The sequence below is a fragment of the Elgaria multicarinata genome, chromosome 1 (genome assembly GCF_023053635.1).
Source record: "Elgaria multicarinata webbii isolate HBS135686 ecotype San Diego chromosome 1, rElgMul1.1.pri, whole genome shotgun sequence".
NCBI classification, from domain to species: Eukaryota; Metazoa; Chordata; class Lepidosauria; order Squamata; family Anguidae; genus Elgaria; species Elgaria multicarinata.
The window spans coordinates 24,805,745-24,826,523 of NC_086171.1; the positions used below are offsets into that span (position 1 = coordinate 24,805,745).

Here is a 20,779-nt window from a genome sequence, read left to right on the forward strand (position 1 = left end):
ATGTGTTTAGGTTCAAGGTGTCTAGACTGCTAAATCATGCTGTCGATTTTGTAAATGCCTGGCTACAGAGATTCCTCTTTTTTGGAGACTTTACTTCAAATTATTCCTCAAAACAGTAAAAGCTAGTTTCTATCAGTTCAGACTATGCACACTGCAAGACCATATAGGATTCATTTTTCTGAATCTGCACTGCTCACAGCATAACTAGCTCTGTTCCAATTATCCATTTTGGAAGGATAAGATTAATGTACAAGTTAAACAAGTACAAACATAGTATCATAACTACATTTCGATTATAGGTAATAATCTATAATACCCTTCTTATTAACTGAATCCACACACAACAATCCAGAGACTGTTTAAACACTGGGTTGTGGGAAATGAGCTCGTCACTGTGCTAGTCGCCATGGCTTGATCATTTCAACTGGAAGTGTTTCATCTTTGGTTTGTTTAATCCAAACCCTAAATTCTGGCTTGCAAGTTGTCGAGAGAGAGAGAGAAACCAGAGTTCTAGGTTTGGACATTGCACTAAACAACCCAGGGACAAAGCATTCCTGGTTTGTTTAGCCACTGGCAGGAGCACACAGGCCACAGTCACCAGCACATTAACTCATCACAACCACCCAGGGTTTTTAAAAACAAAAAACAAAAAAACCTGGGTGATCGCTGCATGCAAACTGAGCTATTGTAAGCTTCTCGGTTTTTAGAAGCTCACAATTTAAATGCAGAGGGGTTTTGTTTTTTTTAAATGGGCTAAATAGCAGAACTTCCTGGACTTAAGGATGTGAATGCTTCAAATAGTTCTCCCTTATCAGATGATTTTTCCCACCCCACCCTTCACTATTTTGGATTACTTGTTAAAAAAATCCAACATGTTTATAAAAAATGCATACTAATCTATTCCTACATGTGGAATTCCCTAAGACATACTCGCTAACATTCCTATTTGTAGTTTAATGTGTGCATTAGTCTTCATTAAATATGAAATCATGCTCTTGAATCACGGACATATTGTAAGTGCTCCAGCCCTCTCCTTTCCCTAAACCATTTTAAATATTTCATAGTTGTTAAGAGATGAAAAAAGAGATTGCTAAAACCCAGCAAAGTCTCAAGACATTTTCTATCATGAACCAAAGGTTGTAGGGGGAAAGGTCATCTACTTGTTCATTGGAAGCAAACCAAGTGCCCATCATAAAACAGGGAAAAGGTAACTAAAAACTGCATTCGCCATTATTGCTTCCCCTTATAAATTCATGGACAGCAGCTTTTGAATGCCAACAAATAAATAAAGGAAATCACAAATCAATATAAAACACACAAGTGAAAATAACATTGTTCCTTAATATTTCAAGGCTAATGTTCCATTTTTAGCTATGATAATGTTCCAGACAGCATCTACACTGGGGTGTTTATATGTAACAAAAATTAGAACCTATTTAATCATCTGATGTGTGGATTCTCAATAACACATCACGGCATGTGACAAATAGTGAGCGTCACTTAGGCAGTAATACTAGGTACACTTATTAGATCCCATTGAACAGAGCAGGAATTATTTGAGTAAATATGCTTAGGATTGCTCTACCCATGATTTAAAACAACGAACAACAACACAGCACAGCTTCAACTTCAAAACTTCCTGGGTGAAAAACACAGTAGAATCAAATCAAAGAGAAATTGGTTTAGTGGGCACTCAGCCTTAAGACAAAAGCTGCCCCAAGCAAAAGAGAAGAATCAGGGTCAGTATAATTCCACTGTATGATTTCATGTCCTTAACATAGAGGTCTAAAGGGAACAAAAAGTCCATACATTAAGGAGTTCCTTCTGACAGTGTGCTCAATCAACAAATGTTAAAGGGTTAATATCCCAGACAGCTATCCCTAAGGGCCAAACTAAACATTCTTGTAACCACACATAGTGAAGCTATCCATGGCAGATATTTGTGTGTTTTGCTCCAGTGTAAGTAAACGTGGATTCTTAGACTGTGACATTTCAGAATGAAAACAGATGGGAGGGAAGTTTAATTAGGGTGACCATATGAAAAGGAGGACAGGGCTCCTGTAGCTTAACAGTTGTATTGAAAACGAAATTTCAGCAGGCATCATTTGTATGCATGCAGCACCTGATGAAATTTCCTCTTCATCACAGCAATTTATTTATTTATTTATTTATTACATTTATATACCGCCCCACAGCCGAAGCTCTCTGGGCAGTTTACAACAATTAAAAATAGTAAACATGAAAAGTATACAAAATTTAAAAACCATCAAAAACATAAAAACAGTATAAAAACAACAGTATCCATTTTAAAAAAACAATTCTGGGGTCCATTAAAAACAAACTTAACGTTGTTAAATGCTGTTAAAATGCCTGGGAAAAGAGAAAAGTCTTGACCTGGCACCGAAAAGATAACAATGTTGGCGCCAGGCGAGCCTCATCGGGGAGATCATTCCACAGTCGGGGGGCAACCACTGAGAAGGCCCTCTCCCTTGTTGCCATCCTCCGAGCTTCCCTCGGAGTAGGCACTCAGAGAAGGACCTTAGATGTTGAGCGCAGTGTAAGCTGCAGGAGCCCTGATCACTTTTGTATCGGGTCACTCTACAAAAGAGGGCAGGGCTCCTGCCGCTTTAACTGTTGTGATGAAGAGGGAATTTCACCAGGTGCTGCATGCATACAAATGACACCGCTAAAATTCCCTTTTCTGTACAACTGTTAAAGATACAGGAGCCCTGTCCACCTTTTCAGATGGTCACTGTAATTTAATGTCCTTCTTCAGAGTAGCATGGTCCCAGTACGATTTGGGGCCATGCACACTTACACTGGAGTAAAAAACCCTAATGAATAGCATCATTATGTGTGTTTTCATAACCTTTAGTTTGGCCTTAAATTACTGTAAGAGAGAGGATGCCAGTATTCTAACACCAAGGTTCAAAAAAGATACATAAAGTTAGGGGCAGGAGAAGTCAGGAAGGAGTTTGCATCTGTCTTAGGACTCTTGTCATGACCTGTGGGAGGCCCACCTCACATTTTTATTAACAAGGCTCTGAAGCATGAGGTATTCTGTCTTGACTTGCCAGGTGTTGGCTTTGTTTTTTCAGTTTTACAGCCTAACCTGACCCTAAGATTTAGGGTAAGGAACAGTGTACTAAACCAGAAAATACAACACTGCTACAACATTTATCTTAGTCACTATTTCCCTTGTAATGCTTAAGTGATATAGGAATGGAAACTTCTATTAAAACATAATGTGGAAAGAATTGAAATCCCCTATCCCAATATAAAATCTAGGCATACTTTTCCTATAAAGTAGGCATAAAGCTGAACCATCATTACTGAAATGGAAATTATACACATTTGGATCTCATGTCCAATTCTAGCTTCTAAAAAAGGACCACATTTTAAATGATAAATGAGGTATGAATTGTGAAGTACTTTGTATACTTAAAAGCATACTATAAAAACTATGAAATATCTAAGTGTATGAATTAGCTACACATTTCCAGTAAAAACTAAGTACATGACAAGTTTATACCACTGATTCAAGTGCAAAAAACTCACAATATGGTGTCCTTTCCCTGTTGTTCTCATGTGATGAAAGCTGAAGCTTCCATATGACTGCATATTTGACCATGATATGAACTAGGTTAGTTTCATCAAAATGTAGCTAATTCCATGCACATCCTCAGGAAATTCTTGCCACCAGAACAAGAAAAAAACCGTCCATACTCAATGCCTAATACAATACATTAGAATATGATAGGCATCACAACTTACCTTTTGATGCCTGTCACTCATGTTCTAAAAGCAGGATGGCCCTCAGCCTAATTTCAAAAGCCCTCTGAATATGTTCAGTTCAGGCCTCTGGGATGAGTGATCTGTCACTACCCCCACCGCAGCCCACAGTTTGGGAAGGAAGAGGGGAAGGGAGAAAAGGTACTGTCAAAAATATGAGAGACAAGAGTGTAGCAGGAGGAGGAAGAGAAAAGGCATGACTCTGCCAGCTTCAGCCCTGCTAACTGCTGAGACATACCTCCTCTTTCTTTCAGTCATCATCACCATTACAAAATTACCCAAGAACTCCTACATCACATTAAAAGAACACAGCTGGCTTTTAAAATTGTACTATATAGACTGGATCCAATAGAAGACATTTTCTAGCGGCAGATTTAGAACAATGCAACAACTGAAACCCTGCAGAATATATGGCTTAACAAGCTGACCAAGGCCTACCAGCTACCTGTGGCCTGCCAGAACTTCCCCCATTTTGCCACTCCAGACAGGCAGAAAAACCAGAAGTATTTTCAAGAATCTCTTGGCCATATGACCTGTGAGCGGTGAGTGGGTCACAAGTTGTATCACACAGACCTGCAACAATGTATCTACAAGTTACTGACAATTTTTTGACTGCCCTTCTCATTATTCCACAGAAGAAGCATTTAGGAAAAGGCCACTTTAATTAATGTGACTAATTTGAAGTCAATGGGATAAGACCAGCTTAAATAATTATTCAGTTGGCCCTTTAAAAAGATACCTTAAGCGGATAGCTGCACCACCCGACAACTGCTTAAATGAAAACTTTAGCACAACAGAAAAGGGCGGATGGGTGGAGTGGGCGTTCAAAGGAGTGCCGCCTGCAAGGGATCCCTTACCACCAAGAAAAAACACTATAACTAGATAAGTCAAAACCATAGTACACCGACAACTATGCAAAGTGACAGCTTGAGATTGAATTGATATTAAGATGTTTAATTATAAAAAAATATTTAAAAAAAGTTTCTGAGGGCAATCCTATACAACCTTACTCAGAAGTAAACTCCACTGAGTTCAACTGAGATGGCTCCCAGTAGGTATTGGGTTTCCGCCTTGGTGCATTTACTCATGCCAAATATTCAGCTTTAACAGGAGCCTTCTTCTTGTGTCCTCTGGAGGACTAAAACTGGGGACTGGGATAGGACTGTGTACAGTGGTCCTGTTCCAGCCTCCTTGTGCATGCCAGCCCTCCTCCTCAGAACTCCAGCCTTCAAGGGAGTTCTAGTCGCATTCACTTGAACGTGAGTAGAACTCTCTGCACAGTCACAGCCTGGATAATGCAGGATTCCCAGTCAGGGTTTCCCCTGTAGACCTTGCTGCTCAACACAGCAAGAGGTATGTGCAGCCCCCCGGCCCCAGTTTTAGCCCTCAGGCATTCCAGAGAATATGGGAAGAGGGCTAAGAGATCTGTGAAAAAGCACACAAGACAAGAGACAGAGAAATGCCAACCAATATTGCCTAGCTCATAGAAACAACACAACTTTTCTCCCAATTACATTAACTTGTAGCTTAATTATCAGTCATTTGCTTCTTACCAGGGTTCTTCTGGTAAGCCTCTGTATCTGGTAAGCCTCTAGTATACTAGCCCAATGGAGTTTTTGCTCAGACCCTTTTTGTGCCAGCTATGCGAAGGTTGAATTCTAACAAGTTATTCAGCTGGCTGGGCAACGCTGAGAATTGCAGGGCTATTTTCTGTCTAAACATGCATAGGTTTGCCCCCTTAGAGTTATAAGAGTGACAGTGAATGGTAGACAAAGTACTATATTGTTCTCCCTTATATAATTATGAGGAAAATGTTTAGTATTAACACTTCATACCTTCTTAATAGAATATGTTGACTAATAAATAATCATAATATATCTTAATCTTCTAATATTTTTATATCCGCTTTTCAGCTAAATATATCCGGAGCAGTGTACAATGCATCCATATAAGCACAAGTACAACTAACACAATTTCTAAAACCAATAACAAAATCATAAGATATAACCAACACTTTAGATAAACTTATCAGCAGAAATGGTAAAAGATGTAACACGTCGGAACTGACCACAAGATTAAAAGCCCTTTGAAATGAAAGTTGCTAGCAAAAGAGATGCAAATACAAAGCTTGACAGTTTTGGACTGGGAAAGTATTCCAGAGTTGTAGCACCACCACAGAAAAGACATTGTCTCGCTTGACGAATATCCAGAGATGGCCCCCAAAGCAAAACCTCTGAGATCAATTTCAATGTCCATGCATTGAGAAAAAGGTATGTGTTTGTTTCTTAGAAATAAACAAATTCCAGAAGCTGCATCATGTCTATGAGGCAACTTTGCAAACTCATATTTAAAAAGCAACTTGAGGTCCATAGGAGTATTTCATCAGTTTTATTTGGAGTAGAGTTCACAACACACCTCAGTTTGGCAATGTACGACCATTTGTTTCCCCTGATCCAGCATAGCTGCTTGCAGAAAGAGTCTCCCATGTGCCAATTGCCCTTCTGGATGTAATCTGCATGCAGAGGAGAATATTGCATGGAGTGGAGTTAGAATATCACATCTTGCACGTGGGGTGTGAACGTAGCACCTACTTTGTACATGCACCCTCAAACAGATGGTTTGCATTGTTGACTCTGACAGCAAGACCACCTGTTTAGAGTCCACATGGTTGGACTGATTCCAAGCTTCCTCTCCCTTCAGCAGATGATCATCACCGCCTAAGCTGATAGTAATATCTATTTGGAGGAACTGAACCTCACATGCAAGCAGCATGTGTACTCCTGTGCATGAAGATCAGTGTGTTCATGTCACATAGACCATTCGCACCTGATCAGCGCCTCTGCAGTCCATATGCATATGTATTACAATCAAAGGTATATACAGTTCAATTTTATTCTGCCAACTCATCTAGTTCTCCATTTGGGGCAAAAGGTAAGTAGAAACTCAAACAAACAAAAATGTTTTTCAACTTTCCTCAACCAATAGTTGGTGTACTCTCTCACACACACAAAGATTGCAAGAAGATCAGATCAAATAACTGTTTCTCTTCCACATTTGTATCCTCTTGGCAAACTCTTACATCACCAAACTCTTATTCACACATGCTTTTGATACCACCTTAATCACACACATCTGTAGCTTATGAAAACTCTTACAAAACAAAACGCATGTAGGACGCAGCAAATTCTGGATAAACCTTTGCTATGTCTGTCTGTCTGTCTGTCTCTCTCTCTCTCACACACACACACACACACAGAATGCTAATACATTAGTGGTGTATTTATCACAAGAAAAAATAAATCAGTTTAAAAGGTAACTACCCGTTTGTGCAAACTTGGAGAGAAGACAAAGAGGCTATGCAAGTGTGATGCACTCTCTTTTTAATGTACAACATGTAGCTGTAGCATTTCTGGAAGCACCACCAGCCACCTGCTTTCTTTTCCTGCTCATTCACCTGCCCCCTCACTACCATGTCCGCCGCCTCCTGTTGGGGCACTTGCTTCTCATGTAGAAGGCCCTGCGTTCAGTTTCCAATGTGACAGGTAGATGGTGCTGTGAGAGATCTTTGCAAGAGACTCTGGAAAAGTTGCTGCTAATCGGAGTAGACAACTCGGAGCTCCATGGAGAAATGACCTGACATCGTATAAAGCAGCTTCCTACATTCCTGTTATTGGGGAAGAAAAATACTCCCTCTCCTCTCCAGCTATCGCCCAAGGTATAAAAATCCTATCTCGGGCAAAGAGCTGTGGGGCACTTTATAGTCCAGCAGGAGGAGAAGGCAGATACAGAACAGCCAGCCAGTGCGTTTGTAGCTCTGTAGGTACGTGTTTTTAATGTATGCCTCTCTTTTCCCTTGACAGACTTCAGATGCCTTTGAATGGGGCTGTGTATCATCTTCCATCTCCCTTCCGGATGTATGGGTGTCACTAAGACCCAGAATACTTCCTATTCAGTATAAAGTTAATATCGTCAGTGTCAGTTTACAGTGAAGACCGAAATGAACCCAAGGTGTTCTTTCTTGAGACAGCTGTCCTCATTTGGCTTTCATGCAAATCTAGGCACATTTCTCCCAAGAGCTACTCCCCACAATTCAGAAAATGTAAAAGTATCACATCGCCTCCTAGCTTCTCGGTTGGTTACAAAATGTACAGGAAAGGAATTCAGCCAGATCCTTCTAAACATTAAAAAATACTGCTGTTGACTTTTAAGGATGCACCATGTGTAAAATACTACTGCACATCATAAATATTAATATGGGACATTTGCTGTAGCAAGATCTTTATCCTCAACACCTCCAGGCCTGATTGGGTAAATGCGTACACATATATCTTTTCTATAGTGACTTAAGCTGTTGGTGTGTTTTTGTAAGACATAGCTGTATGGCAGGCAGAGGAGTATGAAGTCAGATTAAAAAAAAAAAAACCACCAGGAAAACAAATCCAGCTCCCTGTGATCTGAATATTGCACTGAAACAACCTAAAGGTAGAACCATCAATACATACAGAGTTATTTAAATATGCCATGCTCCCTGATAGCGACAAAGATATTTTTAACTAGTGAATATGCAACGACTCTATAAGTCAGTGAGGAACAAGCTTTTGTTTCTCAGTTTCTAAGGGAAATTTCAGGCTTTCATATTCTGTATCAAAACAACTGGCATCATGACAAGGATAGATATGAATCCACATAATTTACTACAATCAAAGGTCAACCCATTATTATCCATCTATTTTAATAAAACTATTCTGCTCCAGCAGCTTCAAGAGGGAGGGGCAATACTACAATGTTTCAACCCAAACAAGGACTTAAGTGCATAGCAACTTCGTTCCCAGAAATGCATTTCTCTCTATTTGCACATATTTGCCTCTACTTTGGCACTATAAGCTTGAGCAAGACTTTTGAGCCTTGGCAGTAATCCAAGCTGCAGATGGTTTGAAATGCAGCCTGAAATCAGTGCGCGGTTGATGAAATACTCCTTACACCTGACCCTTACTTCACACCAGGCTCAAAACACAAGCTGAACACTAGCAGGCAAAAAAGCTTTGTCAGTCTTCTTGGTATCTGGAACTCTCTCCTCGAGGCATTCTGCAAGACCAGATGGCCAAAACTGGAGGAAATGCAGTAAACTGAGGTTGCGGGGAGGGGGGGGGAGGGAGAAGCAGTTGATAAGTCGAAGAGCAGGGAAGTGGACCTACAGTGGTTAAGGGTGCAATCCTATGCAGGTTTTGACAAGGGGAAAAAGTCCCCAGCCAGAGTTGTAGGGATTTTTTCTGTCTTAATACACGTAGGATTACACCTTATTTCTGGTCTTAAATGGCAGGAATATTTTTAAAAGGATGAGGGAGCTCTTACAGTTTTCACATGGAGGAGTTAATCAATTTATATAAAATAGCAACTTCAAAAATTGTTAAAAGGCAGCATAATTCTGCAAGCAAACATGTGTGGTTTTTTAAAAAGTGGCTTTTTAAAAAATCACACAGACTACGTACATTTCTGGATATGCTTCTTATATAAAAATAAAAATAATAATAATCACAACTACTAGGTTTTGTATTAGGGATAAGCAAATGGGTAAAAAAAGATTGCCAACACTGATCTATTTTATTCTCTTAATATATGAAATACATAATTTCAGCATTTCTTGTACTATTTCATATAGATAAAATAATCCTTTCCATTATACCAGTTCCCATAACAATCCTTATTACACCCTAAACATTAGATTCACTATTTATATTGTATGCATCTTCATGCTAAAGATTCAGTTGGCCAACTGAAACACAACAAAATACCATGTGACTTACAACATTCAAATTATGTCAAAAGCAAACAATAGGCTAGAACTGAAAACCCATCACGACTGATATGCACATATATATGAGCACTGCTCAGTTTGAACACGTCCACATTTCAATTTCTAAATCCAATATCCATTCATAGATAACTGAGAACTAAACACCACCATTGATTTGGTGCACTCATAAAAATGGTTACTCCCAAGTAAAAAGAAAGAAAGAACTAAGAACGGATTCAATTCCAATAATCAGCTTTGATAGAATTGTTTCCAATACATAAATGTCAAATCCTTCAGGCTTGTCCATCAGTCACCTAATAAAACGGGCATCACTTTCTTCCCATTTTTTGGTAATGATTAATGCTAGGTTTGAACAACAGAGCCACACTTTTTTTTAGTGTTTTTTTTATCAATTATGTTAACACCAAGCAAACGACAGTAATTAAATTTATTATTTTTGTGTGAGTTCAAAGCATGCACTATTTCATCCCCTTCCTGCGCAGCTTGCATACAACTCTTTTTAAAATATGGTTTTTTGCAGTCTAAGGCCATATATTCTAGTTTACAATGGCAACAAAATATGTTTGCCTAGACAAAGATACATTTCATGCCTTGGATAACTAGACCTGTGATGGGGACTTGGCGAAAATGTTAAAACAATTCAATCTAAATTGGTATAGTCATACAGTCCCACATCAGAGTGACATTTTCATTATCTTCTCATTAATATGTAGAAAACAGGGAGATGTTTTTTAAAAATGTGATCTTTACATCCAATTAGACTTAGTTTGCCCCAAACTAACATTTATACCTTAAATTTCTAAAATAAAACATTATATTCCAGGTATTTCAACCAAACCCATGCCCTTCATATTCTACAGAAGGTCTAGGGCATATAATGGGTCACCCATCTATTTACCCCAATAATGATGTAAATATTTATGAAGACTCATACATTAATTTGATAAGACATCCTGAAGTCAAAATACTATCAGGGTACCATTTAAGCATATTTTTAGAACAACATAGCTAACCTACAAGAAAATCTGTAGACAAAAGAAAACTCTGGACAAAACATTAAAGATATATTGAAAAAGACAAACTGTATTCTGAATTCTTGATTTGTTATTCATTAATACCTCTAATAACTCTACATCATTTCTAATAGCTATACTGTCACTAAACTATGTATTGATTTTCAAATGGGAGTTCATATCGGTGCATATTCTGATTAAACATTTTGCTGAGTTCCCTGAGTTAGATAATATATTATATATATTTTGAGACAGAAATGTGATTGCTTTTATAGTTATTTTGTCATCAAAATATCAGCTTGATAGAAATGATGCTGATAAGTATTTTTTTAAGTCCCCAGAAGCTGATGGATCGCTTAAGGTAACAAAGTCAGATGCCGTCTATCTGCGCTTCTTTAAACTCTTTAGCAATGAAGGTTCAGAAACATGTATGTGTGGGTTACTTTTATTACATATGCATTGTACAAAACATGAAGGTCCTTCTTCGTGTGTGTGTGTGTGAAAGAGAGAGGGGGGAGCGGGAGAGAGGGGGAGAGCACTAACATATATGAAAGGGTCAACTTCACACCCTGTGTATAGATTTCTGTATTAGAGACTTATACAATTTAATACAATGTATATATTTATCTATGCATGTTCCAGTCTAATTCTACTAAAGCGAAAAAACAAAACAAAAACAAAAGGTCACCTATAAAAATAATATTAAAGTTATGTTATCTACTCTTAGGAAAGGTCCTGTTTATATTGTTAATGTGCATTTACAAATAAAGCTTCTCTGCCTTTTAAAAATGGCAATTTAATAACATTTTAAAAAATAACACTATCATATATTTTAATTAAGAGAAAGCTAGAGAGAGAGAGAGAGAGAGAGAGAGCTATCCCTGTGCAAAAGGCTGTTATCGGTTTTGGCTCATCCACAAGGTTAGGTTTTCCCAAAAGCCTATTGTGCAAAGTAGAAATGAGGAGTTCCCAAACAGCAAGACTGGCATCGTTTAAACTACATGAGTAAAAGGCATGGAATGTCCAGTGTGTCTCATCAAGTACTTGAGGCTATTGTTCTTTTTTAAAAAAATGCACATAAATTGCTTCATGTCCTTGGCTTGCCAGGTTTTGAGGAATGCCATGTGTCTCATCCCCATTCCTCCAAACAGTTAAAGCTATAAAGCAATATAGCAGTCAAGCTAGCTACAGGCTGCTGCTGAAGCAGCAGCAGCAATATATACTAAATGGCCACAGAGGTAAAATGTGATTTGAATCGACCTTGAGCAGGGGAAAAAAAGTGAAAACAATTGTTCAAAAAGCCTAAAGGGTTTGATGTGGCACAAAGAAACCTTGCACACTATGGTACATTAAATAAATTAGTAGTACTTAGGATATACGTGAAAAGGGTATCATCACATAGAGAAATCCCGGTGTCCCCTTGTGTATCAATTATCTACATTATCATGGATATTATGAAATTGGATGATAAACATAAATTGAAAAGTAATTTCTGAAGTGAAGGAAGCGTAATTAGCTGCAAAGAACTGTGTCAATCCCGCCACATCCGTAACTAAAAGTACCAATCATTCATTTTCCCACCAATAAACACACACACCAAACATCACAGTCCATGTGTTTTGAGAGTTTGTTTTCCCCTTGAAAAACATTCAGATACATTAACCTACATTTCTGAGGCCAAACTTTAGAGTAATATATTTTGGAAACATGCTATAACAATGATTTGTGGAGAGGACAGAACGATAAAGCTTTATTTTGTAAAGTTCATCAGCAATGTGTATTGTCAAAAAGAAGGGAGCCATGCTATAGCATTATATATATAATGCGCTATTTAATTCATTGTGTGGTGCACTGCACTTAAGTCTTATTAAATGCACACAAAATAAGACAAGTCAATTGGGAGGGTGCATCCTAACTCCCCCTGTCTCTAACACACTAAAAAGTAGAGAGCACCTATTTCCAAACCTTTTCAGTGCAACAGTGTAGGATCATCACATTGTCAATTTTTAATGAAATACTGAAAAGCACCTAGACGTGCAAGCACAAAACTCCCAAGGATTTTATTAGGTCATCTCTTTGCCCTCCCCTGACCCCGGCGGCTTTCACATATGTGTCAAATTAAAGCTGGGAGTGCCCACAATGCCTCTCGTAATGGCAAAAAGCTTGTACGTTCCAAGCGCACAACCCAGCTCACCTCCAAAGTCCCCTAAGCCGCCAGTCGCATGGCTGACACTGTCCAGACGGTTCGCCGTCCTGGAGCACAATGAGGCTGCTACCTGGGCACGGCAGTTTCACGTGAACCAAAGCAGCACACGCATCGACACCCCTCAAGTTCCCCCAAGAGCAAGAAAAGAGGCTCAGCTGAATGGAGCAGACCCTTTTGACTTCGAAGACACAACACAGACCTAGAGGAATTCATCCTGACCTTGCCCGTTCTCCCCCTTTGGCTGCTTTCTGTTGGCTATTAGTTCTACTCCTTCATGATACAGCATTCAGAGAGAGAGAGAGAGAGAAAGCATGCCTGTAATTTACGCCAGTCAACTATCCATCATCCACTAAGTGCCTAATGGTATCTTATTGACACTGCTGGACAGCCCCAGGAAGTCCCGCTTGCAGTACACACCACATACCTTGGTTTGGAGATAATGAGGGTAGTAGTAAGTGTACTGAGGGTACATTGGCTGCTGTTCCAAGCGCTTGCCCATGTAGCTGGAATCTTTATCTCTGATGCAGGGAAGTCGTTGACAGGGTGCAGTGCCCCAGGCCTTTCTATTCCTGACAGGACTGATGACTGGTGAGGGGTTTGGTTTTGGTTTTTGGGTCCAGACTTCTTTGCCTTCTAACCACTCGCTAGTTCCAGTCACAGCAAGAAGCAAAAAAAAATTAATATTTAATTAAAATTAAAAAACGAGAGAAAAACCAAAACACATACGTGTTGGGGGGGGGATATCTCGCTTTTGCTCTTCTCCGCCCTCCTCCCCAACGGGATTGTCCTCCTCCTTAAGTGATGTCAATTTGCCAGTGTCTGCAAAAGGGGTGTGAGTAGTGGCGCGCGGCTGGGGGAGTGGGGGGGGGGAGTCCGGTTGGAGAAATCGGGAAGACGGGGTAACTCCAGATGTCCGCAGCTCGGCTTCCTCCCTCTTGCTGGCAAAGCCGCTCCCCGCCACCCCTCACCAAAAAGAAACGAAAAATAAAGATATTTATATTTTTTAAAAAATAAAAATAAAAAAATATATACCAAAAAAAGAAAGGAAAAAAGGAAAAGAAAAAAAAAAGGCGCCTTGGCTCGCGCAACAGCCTAGTTGCTGCTGTCTCCCTTACGGAGTGGCATGGTGTTTCGGGCTTGTCTTGTCTTTCATTCAAACCCCCTCCTTTCCAGCCGGTGGGTGGAACCACACGGCCGGCCTCTCCCTCGAGAAGCAGACGCAGTCCAGAAGGCTGCAGTATTTCCGCCAAGACGGAGAAGTCGGCTCGCTCCAGCCGCCGCCGCTGCTGCTGCTGCAAGCAAAGCCCCGCTTCCCTCTGCTGGCTATGGCAGAAAGCAGAGCCGCCTTACGGCAACAACGCCGCCGAAACCGGGGGAGGGGGGGTGTTCCTCAGCCTTCCCCTTGTTTGCAGACTCTTCCCAAAGTTACCCACGAAAACCAGCAGCGGCAGCGTTGAAGGAAGCGAGGGAACGGAAAAACCGGCCTGTCTCTTTAACAATACTTCCCACCGTCTCCGTCTCTCTCTCCCACCCCCGCCCTCCTCCGGCACTGTAATATCTCATAAGGTTTATTGGAAAACTAGCGAGAGTTCCTCTAAAGAGAGGAGCCTTCACAATTAGCAGCAGCGGTACCTCGGAGTCAATCAAATAATGAGGGTCAGGGAGACGACCCTGCCTGTCTCTTTAATTTTAAAAAAATAAATATATATTTTTAACATAGATTCATCGGGAAAGTCGTGACAGCCTCTCCAAAGATACAAAAGGAAAGTGGGTTCCTGCAAGAGAAATCTAAATTTCTACAATGCTATAAAAAATCACTCCTGAAAAAAGGGAAGATGGCATGTGGGTGAGTGTACACACACACACACACACACACACACACACACACACACACACACACACACACACACACATATATATATATATATATACATACATACACACACACACCTTTTAAAGGGCTCTCAAAATATTAATTTAAAAAACCCATTACATTCCCCATTCTGTGAACTTCTAATATACAATGAAACCTTGTTTATCCAAACATGCAACCATGCATCTCATACAAATAAGATGGTCTGTAGAACTGGCTATTTAATTATGTTCACGCACCTGCACCAGATTTACAGCCCAATCCCATGTACATTTGTTCAGAAGTAAGACCCATTGACTTCAATGGAACTTATTCCCAATTAAGAGTGAATTTGGATGAGCTGAGCCTTGGTTTGTTCTTGCGCTGTTCCCATTTATATGAATGGGGCTTGAAAACATGGTAAGCTAGTTGGTGATTTCCCACCACCTCCAATGCCGGCAGATAAAAAGCACATCTCACCCACCAGCTCCCCTTCTATATATAAAAAAGTAAGGTGGTAGTAAGGTGGAGTCTTGCATCTAAGCAGTAGGTAATTCTAGAACTCCATCAGGTGAGCTTCTTATTGCACGCTCGTTACTGGGCGCTCACAGATATTCCTGAGTCCCTTTCATGACGTCATCTGCTTCCTGCCCCTTCTAGCTTTCTTTGCATGACAAAACAAAACCTAGTAAGTCTGACTTATTTTTTGAGATAGAACTTGCAGCTATCCCCTGCTGTGTGCAGGAGAAGCAGCGGGATGAAAAATGGCCCGCTGAATGGGCCAAGTGCACGTTGTTTACTTCCTCTTTCGAAAGAGGAAGTAATTAGGGACAAATGCACGGGCAAAGAAGCGACAGTACGCGACTTTCTCCCATGTGATGACACTCCTAGACTCTGGACTGAATTGTCTAACTAGCACACCCACCCTTGTATAAATGTGTGTACCATCAAGCAGTGGTAAGCCAGCCCTGATGTGTTTGGGGCCCCTCCTGCTCGTTCTGCTGAGTGGAATCCTAAATATCTGCCCCACGTCCGGCACCACTGTAGAGGGCTCTTGCAGGAACAAATCCTCTGATGTTACACAACTAAATACGGTAGGATGCAATCCTATACCACTTACTGGGGACCGATCCCCACTAAACACAGTGAGGTTTACTTCTGAGGACTGCCCTGTAACAGTTACTTCTAAACAAACAAGCTTAAGACTATGTCCCCAGCCATAAAGCAAGAAGACTATGTCCCCAGCCATAAAGCCGTGTTATGTTACACTGAATGGTAAGCCCTTCAACACATTTTGTGACCCTAGACAGAAATACTAAGCATATTTATGAGGAAGTAAATACCACTGAAATCAGGGGGACTTACTTCTGAGCAGCCACAGGGAGGAGGTAGCTGTAATGTTCTTGATTCCTTCCATACACATCTAGATCTTTTGGCGCTAGTTCTCCATGTTCCATCATACTCTAGTGCAGAGGGATGCAACTCTGCCCTCCAGATGAACTACAATTCTTGTAATCCCTGACCATTGGTCATACTGGGTGGGACTGATGGAGGTTGCATTAAATACATCTGGAGGGCACTACGTTGCCTACCCTTGCTCTAGAGTAATACTTAAGCATAGCTTTTGCCCATCTGGTGCCCTCCATATGTTTTTGACTACCATTAGCCCCAGCCAGCATAGCCAATGCTCAGGAATAATGGGAATTGTACTCCAAATTGGTGGGCACCAATCTGGCATAGGCTGGTTTGGGGCATCCAAGCCACAGAATACAGATTGGAACAAGAACACTATTCAGGCATTCCTCTTATGTGGATAACCAACATGTGAGAAATGGGAGTGCTCCAACCCATCCCTTTCTGTTACTGTATCCATGGCATGCCAACACTACCATCTTTTCAGCACCAGGTTAAGACTGCCCTCTACTCCCAGACATTTAATGGCATATCACAGTCATCTAAACAGGTCGTTTTTATTGGAACTGTGTTTAGCTGTCTACATTTTGTATATGTAAATTTTAATGCTGTATTTTTATAATGTATTTTATTATTTTAAGAATTGTTGTAAACTGGCCTGAGATCTTCGGCTATTGGGCAGCATAGAATGGAAAATATTACCATCACCTAAGCTAGTAACCATCAACACATCTTGTGGCAGCAAATTTCATAGTTTTAACTCTGCCCAGTGTGAAGAAGCTTAGATGCAAGCAGCTTCTGGTCTGCTCAGTTTCAGTCGTAAAGGAAACCACCACCTTTTAAAAGACTACATGGGCAATTAGGAAAATATTAACCCATCCTTTCTTATATTTAAGGCGATCATATGAAAATGAGGACAGGGCTCCTATATTTTTAGCAGTTGTATAGGAAAGGGAATTTCAGCAGGTGTCATTTGTATGCATGTAGCACCTGGTGAAATTCCCTCTTCACTGCAACTGTTAAAGCTGCAGGAGCCCTGCCCTCTTGACCAGATACAAAAGAGGGAATTGTGATGAAGAGGGAATTTCACCAGGTGCTGCTTGCATACAAATGACACCTGCTGAAATTCCCTTTTCCATGCAACTGTTTTAAGATACAGAATCTTCGTCCTCCTTTTCATATGGTCACCCTACCATATTTTCTGATTTTTAAAAGGAACTTTAAATCAGGGATGGGGAACCACAAGCCCCTTCTCTAATTCCCCAATGCTCCCTCCAACTGTACCCTACTATATGTGTGGGGTGTTGAGATCATGGCACATGGGAAGGCAGGGAGCAGGGAATATCTAGCTTTGTCAATTGCAAGGTGGGAGAAAGGAAAGAGAAAGTGTAGTACTTTTCCAGTATGTGCCCAGGATAGTCATACTAAGCACCTAATAAAATAATTCATACATATTGCAGCTACAGAAGTCTGTAAAGCACAGGTGCATGTACTACAGGCTGTAGCAGCTTTCCAATACAACATCTTGGATTCATGAAAAAAAAGCTGTTGTCTGCACACAACCTATGCATATGCAGACACCTTTACTGTGTCATTCCATTCATAGATCTATCTTTGGCTTTGCTGACAGTGAACTGTACATAAAAATAAAATAAAGCAACACTGCACTGGTTTCTTTTGTTTTTATTTAAATCACATGTAATACTCCAGTGGGATTGTTGTCAGCTGCTATATTATCAAGCAGATTGTTTCAGGGGGGAAATCACTTTTTTTTTTTTAAGGGGACACTTCTCAAGGCTGGGTAGGGCTAAAATTAGACCTGCCAGCTGTGTTTTGGTTTGTGGGCACATGCCTGCACGTGATATGGGCAGGCAAACATCACACTCTGCTTCACATTGTCAGTCTGCTGTTTTGGTATTAATTTGAGCAAGGATTCTTCATATCCCCATAGTGCAACCATGAGCAGAATGAGTGGCTAACACTGTGTTGGTCAGGTATACCTTACTGCAAATATAAATGCCATTCATTGATTCTCTCTAATACTATTAATACTGAAAGAAATGATCACTTATCATTTAGCAAAGATTTTGGCAGTCTGTCAGTAACGCTCTGTGATCCTAAGCATCCTTGCTGGGAAGGAAGTTTCATTGAACTCAGTAGAACTTGCTTCTGAGTAAACATGCATAGGATTGCACTGTAAAAGGTATTACTTGGATATCAAGTAATTGAATTACTGTAATATGTTGTACATGCAGCTGCCTTTGCAGATGACCTGGAAGCTTCAGCTAGTGCAGAATGCAGAGGCTAGAACTGTAACCAGTACAGTCAGGTTACAACACACTTATTCTGAAAGAACTGCTTTAACTCCAGGGATCCAGCAAATCTATCACCGAGTGGGTGGCCAAATTCCTGAATTTGGCCATCCGCGCCAGGTCTCTTATGGATGTCTGACTGTGTTTAAATCCACAGATTAGCAACTTTATCACCTATACATCCCTCCCTTTTTCATTATGCATGCTTTAATAACCCAATCTTGTTCCCTTCCCAAAAACCATAGAACAACAATCCAGTATCTTTAGTGGTTTTGTACCACTTCCCTTACTTCCCTATTCTCACTTTGCACCGCTTTATAAAACTGTGTATCTTCTTGTTTTATATTGGTCTGTTGACTGTAAATAAAGAATGATGATGATGACTTACTTACAAACTGTCTATTTGCTTCCAAGCCCAATTCAAGGTGCTGGTGCTAAGGGCATGGAACCTAAATGCCTCTCCCTATAACAGCTTGCCCTTGATTTAAGATTGTATAGGGAGACTCTGCTCCAAGTACCTTGGGTGCATATGTGGCAAGAAAGGAGAGTGCCTTCTCAATGGATGCACCCTGACTGTAGAATACATTCCCAATGGAGATGCAACTGGTGCCAACAGTGCAATTGTTTCAAAACCAGCACAAAGCCCATTTGTTTGTTCAAGTATTTCAATGGGTTGATTTTGTCAGTTCTATGTGTATTTGTGATGAAGATGATTTAGTGTACTGTAACCATATTTAATACACCTTGGAATTTGTAAGGATGAAGTGCAATTTTAAAGGTTTTAAACAAATGAATTAATAGAACAGCCTTCTTTGAACTGCGTTTTGGACTAGGATATACATTTGCCAAATATTTTCCTATCCTTGCTCCTCCCACATATCTTTACAAAACAGATTCCTATTTACTGAGGCTGACTTACTGAAGGCTGTCCAAAATGTCAATGGGCACATTCCACTAGACCAGAGTTTCTCACACTTAATAATTAATCTTAATCAGATTAACCGTCTGTACTACAATAATCTGGCTTGATAATACTTTGGAGATCATCACATTTTCTTACATTACAGCTGCCATGTAGGATGTCACTTGAAAGCCCTCTGAATGCTCAACTTATTTTGCATGCCAGTGCAACTATACTAAACACAGGGAGTGATGGGATAGGGGGAACACGGCTAGGTAGCAATTAGGTATTATTAGTTTTGCACATGCTCTATACCACTGGAGGTTTTGGATCGAGACACATGATTATTTAGAGCCATTGAACTGTTTCTCCACTACCTAACAAATGGTTTACCTTTCCCTTGCACTTTCCATTCATCATTATGCAGGAGAAGATTTTAATTCGACATCCATCACCATTTGCTTTGGAAAACCCCTTTAGCATTTGCCTCTTATTTTCTTCATGGTCCCATGGGCTGCCTAAGAAGAATGCATGTACTGATGGCTCTTGGTGGTCTATGGAGCATGTTTCAAAATTATGGTTCACACAGATTCACCAATGTTTTACTCTTATAAGGGAGAACTACCAATCCTTTTAGAGCCAAAATTGCACCATCTATGCACCACAGAGATAAATTGATTGGGGAAATCCAAGGTTTGCAGATATACTTTCCCCTCCAAAAAATCTTTAGAAAACTAAAACACAAGGAAGGGGACTCAAAACAGCCTAATGAGGATGGCCACGGAAAGCTGGATGATAGCTGGGGCAGAAAACCAGAGGCAGGACAGCTGGAAAGGAATACCCACGAAGAGGGCATGGCTGGCAGGGTGCCTGGAAGCCTAACCAGGAATAGTCCATGTTACAATATATTGATGCAGGTCCCACCATTATTACTGAATCTTGTTTAGCTACCTCTTGAGACTTAATCGGTACCCTCAATATTTCTTTGTTTCTCTCCAAAAGTCTCAGCTTTCCCATCAATTTATTTGTTATTAGGTGAATGTTTTAGCATTTATTTTTGAAAAAATGATAGCACAGTCTTCAGGAAATTCTTTGAATGCTTAAAGCTCCGCTGAAATGAATTGTGCTTGCTGCTCCAAAACATTAAGAAGGATCACCCTCGATGTTTTCAAAACTCACCGCTGTGATAAAAACGCTGGAAAACCTGGCTCAAGTGTGCCATAAAATTTCAGAAGCCTACAGCTAATAAGAACCAAAAATGTGTTCCTTTTAAGATTCTGATACTAAATACACTAACCTGAGAGCAAATCCAGTTGAACTCACTTGGATTTGCTTCTGAGTAGGCAAGCATAGGATTGCACTGCAATACAAACAGAAACCCACTAAGGTCAATGTGTCATGGTTCCTGGGAGACCATCCTCCATTAATTTTTCACCAATGGAAGGAGGTGAAAGGAGATGTTCATCTGATAGCTG

The 20,779-nt window shown here is 40.3% G+C and overlaps 1 protein-coding gene across 2 annotated transcripts in view; it reads right to left on the bottom strand.

Moving 5' to 3' along the window:
- RBMS3 (RNA binding motif single stranded interacting protein 3) overlaps nt 1–20,779 on the bottom strand; it is an 860,525-nt gene that overhangs the window by 533,831 nt on the left and 305,915 nt on the right. Inside the window, exon 1 of one of the 2 annotated variants that reach the window (XM_063125049.1) lies at nt 13,251–13,419. The exons of the other annotated variant lie outside the window; for it this stretch is intronic. Coding sequence (XP_062981119.1) covers nt 13,251–13,325 — 75 coding nt within the window. The 5' untranslated portion in view covers nt 13,326–13,419. Of the gene's footprint in view, nt 1–13,250; nt 13,420–20,779 lie in introns of those variants that run through there. 2 annotated transcript variants of the gene reach the window in all.